Source organism: Rhagoletis zephyria, unplaced genomic scaffold (assembly GCF_001687245.7).
Source record: "Rhagoletis zephyria isolate East Lansing unplaced genomic scaffold, Rhagoletis_zephyria_1.1 Rzeph_scaffold_05361, whole genome shotgun sequence".
In the NCBI taxonomy this organism is placed as follows: Eukaryota; Metazoa; Arthropoda; class Insecta; order Diptera; family Tephritidae; genus Rhagoletis; species Rhagoletis zephyria.
Genome location: NW_016162444.1, coordinates 16,289 through 25,320, shown reverse-complemented (window position 1 = coordinate 25,320; position 9,032 = coordinate 16,289). Strand labels below are relative to the sequence as shown.

The 9,032-nt window shown below is 34.3% G+C and overlaps 1 protein-coding gene across 1 annotated transcript in view; it reads left to right on the top strand.

Moving 5' to 3' along the window:
- The first annotated feature begins 1,222 nt into the window (after window positions 1-1,222).
- LOC108372008 (uncharacterized) overlaps window positions 1,223-9,032 on the top strand; it is a 16,020-nt gene continuing 8,210 nt past the window's right edge. The window contains exon 1 of the mRNA XM_017627641.1: window positions 1,223-1,544. Coding sequence (XP_017483130.1) covers window positions 1,484-1,544 — 61 coding nt within the window. The 5' untranslated portion in view covers window positions 1,223-1,483. The remainder of the gene's footprint in view (window positions 1,545-9,032) is intronic.

Below are 9,032 nucleotides of genomic sequence, written 5' to 3'. Positions count from 1 at the left end.
GACTTTCCATTAGAACTTGTTTGTTCTTTTAATTATATACATACCCACAAATATACATACAAATGTATGTACATATATTCACATATTGAGTATTTTTGTGTACAAATGGGCAAACATACATACAGTCAGGCAATAAAATTTAGGTACAGCGAATTTTTTACAATACGGGTAACTATTTTTTAAATATTTTATTTTTCGCGAATTTTTTATAAAAATATGGTTAATTCTACAGCAAAAAAATCAGAGTTCCAACCCTTGGGCAAAATTAAAGAAAATTCCGCAAAATTTCATTCAAATATTGCACTTTTTATTTACGCTCCCTAGAAAAAATTTGAGTATGCAATTTTTTAGCCCATTCAATTTTAGTATAATAAAGCGCAAGAATGATTGATTGCCATTGATTTTTGGCAATTTATTTTTTTTTTGTTGCAGGTGTCGCATATTTTTTCCATATAAAAAAATTATCGAACATTATTTTTGCATAGGGTTTGAAACTCTGATTTTTGGGGTTTTTGTTATAGAATTAATCATATTTTTATAAAAAATTAGCGAAAAATTAAATATTTAAAAAATAGTTGCCGGTATTGTAAAAAGTTCGCTGTACCTAAACTTTATTGACTGACTGTACATATTTACTTTAATGACTATTCGCTAGTTTGTGCCTTGCTTTATACAAACTTATATATGTACATATGTACGCACTACTTATTTGACAACCTGTCTAGATATACAAACATACATGCATGCGTAGCTATATAACTACATCTTTGGTAAATTTTATTTTATTTTTTATTTTTTTGCAGGCAAACTTCAATTTCAGACCATCGACGAAGCAAAAAAAAATCACAGTAAAAGCAATTATTAATTCATCATCTTTGTATATTTGCTGATCCCCAAGCGCATAAAAGCAATCCAATAGCTAAGGATAAGTGGAAAGTCTGACAACGCCAACTAAACCAAAGAAGCAGGAGGTGCGAATATTTTCAAAAGCCATTGGCTGCTTAACGCATGGCAGCTCAGCTCCAACGAAAGTTTCTTTCAACTACATGAAGACATTACAACGTCTATGTTGTCGTCACGCACGTCAATCACAACGTCAAAAACAAAGCCAAAGGCAAAGCCATTTCGTCGAGATTGTTAACACAGCACAAAAGTGAACGCTCTTACCACAGCAATTGCCAATAGCACTGAGTCAGGAGCCAGGAGCCAGGAGCCTGGAACTGCCTACGGCGGCAAATACATACGCAAGTGTGTTTGGAAAAATTCACACATATTTAACGGTGATTATTTTCCAAGATATCCAACAAGCAGAGTCGAATTCTCCTTTTTGTGTTTGACAGCAGCGCCAGCGCGCTCACACGCATAGCAGTTCGGCCGCCAGTCAGCCCAGCCAACGTGGAAATTCATTTGGTGCTGTTCGCATCGCAGCGTCACACTGATTTTCTTTACTTTCCTCCTTTGCTGAACGAAATTTACACCAAAAATGGCTGGGGGTGGGCGCACAGCCGGCAAATACGGATATTCCGACAACAGTTACTACAGTGGTAAGTTCATAAATTTATTCATGGCCTCTTACAAGCAATCAAACTAGTACATACTTTTCCGCGCCACACGCTTGGGGGCGAGTACCAAAATGATGCAGCAGCGACGAAATTATTATTAGAAGCGAGGAGAGCACGCGGTATGCATCCTGCCCGCTCTCCCCCCACCCAATTTCCACTACTACTACTACTTTATATATGTACATACTGACATTTTGACACACTGCAGGATTCCAAGTGTCAACGATAAGCTCACAGCAACAGCAGCAAACATATGCGACACATACAAAGCAGTAAAATGAATGACTTCTTACACAAAAAAAACAGACAGCAGCAGGAATGTAAATAACAGTGCAGAAGAATCTCAACGCAGAGAGTTTACGTACTATTACAAATAGCCAACATGTACAAGCTTACCACCCGCACACATTCGTGCTTACGATATACATTTATGTACACAACACAAAAACCCTTAATCGCAATTGCTCAGTGACCGAATTCAATGTTGCGAAAAAGTGTCAATATTTTACGCTTTCATGCGATGCCCTTTCCGTTTGACTTTGGCGCACACACACGCACACACACTTACACGTATTGTCCATTTTACTGCTCGTATAAACATATTTTTTTTTTTTTATTCCCAACGCAAGCATCACTCTTTTCATTTTCGTTCATATCGTTCTCAATGACACGCGACAGACTATTTAATGTTTCGTACTACTCGTACTCGTTGCACACGAGAGCGCAAGAATGTGGGGCTTCGAATGAAACATTGTCTGCCTGACCTTCATTAATAAGCTTTACAATAATTTTGGTCGGATTTTGAACTCTCGCTCGTTCACATAGTTGCTGCTGAAACACAATAAGCAATGTTGGAATGGAGGAGGTCAGCGTAAAACAAATTTATCATTCCATATTTAATGGCGCGCTATATCAAATACTTAGGCAATGATAAATCGAATAAATAAATAGAAATAGTTTTTGTTCATAGAGAAAGCGAAAATATAGAACTGTCATTTTATTGAATTACTGTAAATTATTTTAAGAATTCAATTAAAGGATCTGTGACGTAACAAGCTTACACGAAATAAAAAATGCTCCGCCCTGCCACATTGTTATATGAATTGTAATGTAAAATAGTTATTCCGCTGAATCCGAAAACGAACTCAAAATATAAAAAAGCAAAACAGCTGTTGAGATATTGCCAAATTTGGGTTTTTTGAGATCTGAGCAAAGGGCTCTCAATTAATTGTATTTTCTTTTTTATACAGTTGGCCAATGTTAAATCTCTTTTCTTTGCAGGTAAAGTTAAAAAACTCATTTATTAGACATGATATTCTGTCAATCCTCATCATTTTCGAAATACCAAATTTCATAAAAATCTAATCGAATTTAGTATCCGCCCACAAGACATATAAACGCGGCGTTAATATTTACGTATTAGTGCGTCGGGGCGTATGAGTGATTTTAATTAAGTAAAGTAATAACTGGTATTCATAAACTCATTTGGTCGGGTTATTATATAAATACATACAGTAGTTGACATATTTTAGTAACGAACAGACCGTTAGGTTTGATTTATATCAAAATGTATGTACAAATACAGCATCGATCTATAAAATAGTATCAAAATTCAAAATTATGTTGTTTGCAGCTAATGCTTATTTACTTTTTATAATTGTCATTTAAAATATAGTTCGATCTATAACAGACACTACATAAATAAAAATTATCAAAGTTTGCACAAGGTTCACAAAAATTAATCAAACTCCAAAAAATTTTCTCCAAAATTTTAAACTTTTTATTCAAAATTTCTAGAACATTTTAGAGTACGCAGTTTGTAGCCCATTCAATTTTAATATAACGAAATGCGAGTTTCAAGTTACTAAAAATTACCCTTGATTTTTTAGAATTTTTTTCTACAGGGTGTTTCGTAATTTCTTCCATATGAAAAAAGATTTTGTTCATACCTTCTATGAAAGAAAATGCTAAACACCCTCGACAAAAAAATTCTAAAAAAATCAACGGTAATTTTTAGTGACTTGAAACTAGCACTTCATTATACTAAAAAAGAATAAGCTACAAAACTGCGTACTATGCGTATGTTCTAGAAACTCTGAATAAAAAATTTGAAATTTTGAAGAAAATTATTTTGAAGTTTGATTAATTTTTGTGAGCTTTGTGCAAACCTTAAAACTTTAATTTATGTGGTTTCTGTTAAAGATCGAACTATATTTTCAATGAAACTTATAAAAAATAAATAAATAAACATAAGTTGCAAATATCATTTTGAATTTAACTACCACTTTATTGATCACAGCTGTATGTATAAACATATTTACATATTTAGAAAATAAATATCAATTTATTATATGTTGTTTTTGGTTGATTTTTCCCGACTGGATGGTAAGATAATTTATTTTGGAACTGAAAATGGCACAATAACGGAACCGGTTTGTCTCCAAACCAAACTTGACAAGAGATGACGGAAATTCGTTTCAAAATAAATTATTTATTTGTTACTCATTTTAGCCCAAATGCCGTATGTACTGGTAGCTAGTTAATTGGTTAATTAAACATTTGGGTGTAGAAAACTGCAACTGTAATGATCTTTGGTATCCCGAAAGAGAGTACATAACCCCTAAGCCAAAGATACCTTCAGCTTCCTTAATAAATTATAAAAAGGGCTTTGAAAGGCGAATGCCTTATTTTAAAGGCTCCCCCTGTAGATGCTTTAAAAAGAACAAACCTCAAAAAGAAAGTTGACGATCGTGCCAACTAGTCGGCAAACTCTTTGCCTTCGAGCCTGGCCTCCAGCAGAGTGTTACCATGTTTCTTGCTGCCAAAATTTTAATCGTGCTGTCTTTAAAAAGTTTTTATTTGTGATCCACCTGTTGGATGAGTGTGGCGGACAGCCGTTATCTAACAAACTAACGGAAAATCACCCATTAATTTTTGTCAAAGCTAAATTGGTAATGGCGTTGGTCTTCTATCCATTGGAATTGCATTTTTGATTCCAGATCCATTAATATCAGCACCTGTTCTGCCATTCATACATCGACCAACTTGTGTGGGAATTTTAAAGTACAAGTCACGCATACATTTGTTTTTAAGCGAAAACGTTTTGTAATACATTTTCTTTCCGGCAACGGTAAGAAGAAGTTCATTCTTTTACTTCAACCTTGCCCTCGGGTCATATTCAGTCTTTCAGCCAGCAACAAAAAAAACTCACATAACCACAATACAGTCTTTAATAACTCGGCGAGAGGGCAGGACCAGGAGAAGCTTTGTTTTTGCCTAATTTGAACTACTGAAAAATATTGGCGAAAAAGACAAAAACCAAACATTGTGAAGTTTCCTTTTTTGTCCAGCGTTTTATAGAACAACAGGAAAAGTCTGCTAATTTATCCGATTCCCTTTAATTAGTGTAGCAAGCCTAGAGAAAATAATTGGAATTTCCGTAAGTAATTTCGAATGCATTTTAAATATATTTCCAGAAATTAAAAAGCGAATATGGGTCAAATATTTAGTTATTGTCTCAACTACAGAAAATATGAAATTTGAAGAAATCCTAGACAGAGGACTGTATGGGCTAATAAAATTAATATAAATGTTAAAAGTGTTATCATATGCGGAGAACTCTAGCTTTTATGGTTTCAATAGATAAAAAATTTGTTCCAACAATTACAAAGGTAGAGCGTCACACCGTCATTCGAGGGGGAGAAATTTTTTCAAATTTCGAATATGAAAAATATAGCAAGAATTGCGAATTTGAGGATAGCTAAGTAAGGTGTTAATTTTTCGTAGAGGCTGTTCTAAATGCAATGTAAAATGTTTAAGAGAATACATAATACGATTTTTTTTTATTCTTCCTTTTGATCACTTTTATTTAGAATTGTTTATTCTTCAAAATGAAAGCGAAGTTTCTCCCAAGGAAAAAAAAAAAAACTAAAAATGCATCTGATCAAAAGATTATACCTAATGTACCTTTAAGTCATCGAACGTCGGAAAAGGGTACAATTGTACCCACTTTTTCATTTTTGAGTCTAACACCAAAGACGTTTTGCACCGCGGAAGGGCAACATTGTATATTTAATATTCAAGAGTTACAATTTGCGTTTTCCCACTTCCCTATCGTAGCTATTATTTCCTTCCGTATAACTAAATAAATATTTGTTCATATTTTCTGCATTTTATTTAGGAACATTCGAAAACGAAGTACATAGTTGCAGTAAACATTTAGAATGAAACCCATTCACTTTTTATGAGCCCCTCGTCTGTACTTTCATTACTTTCTGACCTTGCAGTGCTCCATAGCGTCCGAGCAGTTTGTTCCTTTGCTTTCGCACCATTTGCTGCTTTGTACATCTTTGCATTATTAAATATGTATTCGTGTATTATTTATGCTATCATAAGTGGGGAATTACCAAAAGCTGAAGCACTTAATGTTACTCGAATACTTTTTCCACATTTAAAATGGAAATATGAATAAAACAAGCATCGAGTGAGGTGACCAAAAGTGTTGACATGTAGATAAAGTGAACGGCAAAATACTTGAGCACACTTGAACTCTTGCCCCCAAGTCCCTATCCAGCCATGGCATTGTCGAATGCAGTGTAGCGCGGGCTATTGACATTAAGCCAAACGAGCGGAGTGGAGGAAACCCCGTTGAAGTTGATAAAGTGCCAGAATTTCAAGTGGCCAGTTTGTTGCCAGATGCCAATGTGTAGCAACCGTGGGCTAGGTAGGGGCGATTGTAGCAACCTATGGCCCACACGTAGGTATAAGTAGAGTAACAATGCATCCATCCACATGCATATATATATGTATATGTAAGGCACATATGTATGTATGTATGTATGTGCATTGCAAGCCTCACCTGAAAAAGTTGCTGTTATATTGCCGTTCAATAGCATGCAGCGTGTAAAAAAAAAATTATAAAAAGCGCGATATTAATATTACTTACTTTTTGTCAATGGGATATACATAGAAATATGGAAATTTTAGCTTAACCTTTTTGTAGTGTTAATTAAAAAATTGCAAGTGCAAAAACGATCATTTTCATCAAAAAAAAAAAATGGCGCCATACAAATTCCAAACACCGGCAGGCGTTGCCTTCACCGATGCGATGCAAATTAATTCCACTGCGGCAGTGCTAAGCATACCTCCACTGCATATCATCATCAGAAAGATGTCCTGCCTTTTAAAGCAAAGCTAATACACCCTTTCAATTGCAGTTTATGGGACCAGATGTTGGAACCACGAACCATATGTTTTGATAGATGCCTTCCGTTATTGAGCAAAATTTTAAGTATTTTTCCCCAACATGCTGCACTAAGAGAAGGAACGACTTTAATCCTGGAAAAACAGTATACCAACTAGGGTTTTGGATCACGGTTAAAAACTCAGGAGGATGGGATTAGAAGCCGTTAGCGATGATACCTCTCACTTCCATAGTGTCTGTTTCAGTAGCCCTCGTGTCAGGAAGCATTGTGGAACTTCAATTTCTGGATCAAAAATTAGCAAACCCATGAGGTAACAGACAGGCCAAAGCCTTCATTCCAAAAATTTCAGCTAGGAGAAACACAATTCTCCATAACTTCAGTAAACATGGTATGTATATTAGGGTACATGTCATACTTGTGTATAGCTCGGTTATGTGGTGCCCTCACTCCTTAGTATTACCTTCTTTGGATGCACATAATGAAATCTCATCAAGAGACATTACGTGACTTTCCAATATCTAATATGTGGATGAACAAAGTACTGTAAAGGAATAGAGGTCTGTTAGAATACATCAACACTTTTCACGGTAACTAGCTGAGTTGTTCCCTCCTTTATCTAAAATAAATTTTCAAAATCTAATCTAGGTCAAATCACCGAATTAACTACGCCACTTTTAAAACTTCAACCGGTTGGGTCTCAAAATAGAATGACGACCGAAATTCGTTCCGATATACATCGTAAATATTTATGACTATAATTGCATTAAAAGTCTTGAAACGGTTATTTATTTCCTTGAAACTGTTAATCCAAATTAACACTCAATTTATTTTCTATCTCTTTATTAGACCGAAAATACTTTTAGTTAATTAAAAATATTGGCAATTAACACATCGCATTTTTTTATTAAGTTTGGGATACGTGGCGTATGAGCAACAAAATTTCATGCTCATATTTCATACAAAAAAAAATGTAGTATTTATGTAATTTAACAATCCATTTAGAGAAAGTGATTAATCGCAAGTAGTACACTGCGATTATTTAAAATATGACCTGATCTAGAAAAACGTTATACATCTACAACCCAAAATTAAGTTTACGTGGCTCAGCGTTTTGTGCCATTTTAGTGTCCCTACAGCGTAATTATGCATTAACGATGCGAACTTCACTATTTTTTATTTTCCTTCAAAATTAAATTAAGAAATATCTTTACAGGGTGCATTTACATACATACATACTAAATATATGGATATCGTTATCTCAATATAGAAAGGCCCTAACTCATTTTCTTTTCAAATCCAGCACTGTACATAAGTCTGCCAAATATTCGCTAAAAACCTATTGGTTAAAAAAAAACTGCTACAACGTAAAAAGGGCCTTTAAAATAAATTCGCAATAAAAGAACTTGATTTTCTATGGAGTGTTTTTCATCTCTCTCTATAAAGAAACGAGTTTGTTTGGGGCTTTCTATGTGTAGGTATGTGGCAAGGTATTCATACAAATTCATTCACTTGCGCTTTTTTTTTTGACAGCATAAATCACTTTTACCCCAAGCACTTACTGAAATATGCCAATGTCAATGTTTGGAAAGCCATTGTTCGTTCGCTGAAAGCAGCCACATTGAATTTTTTACAGAAAATAAAAGAAATACTAAACGAGAGAGAGAGAGTGCAAGCCCTTACGGCATACTTAGCAAAAAAGAGAGATACTAATTATGACATTCTTGCAGTAAACGACTTCACGTTTTTTTTTTCGAAAATATTCTCGAATATGTAAAATATTTAGATAATATATATGCAATGGAGTATATACTTGAAAAAGCACATGAAATGAAAAAGGACGTATCAACATCGTAACTGAAATGGAAAAAGTTGTGATTAAAATTTTTTCATAAAATGATTTGGGAGTTGTTATTCTATGAAATCATCCATCATATCAATCAATTTTTATTAGTTACGACTTTTTGTATTTCAGCGACGATGTTTGTTACGTCTTTTCGCATTTCAGGTGACGATATATACATCTGCCAACATACCAGCAAGAACTTTTCGTTTTTTTTGGGAAGCACTTATTTTTGTATCAATGGCGCATTACAAGTCGCGTTCAAGGCAATTACATGTAATGTAATGGCAAGAAATTTTACATTTATTCGATTACCTCCAATGTCATGCACATGTTAAAGTAATGCTTTCTGTAAACGATAAGGTAAGCGGTTACTCTCGAAAAGTGCTTCCCCAATCGAGAGTAATCGAATAACTGTAAAATTTC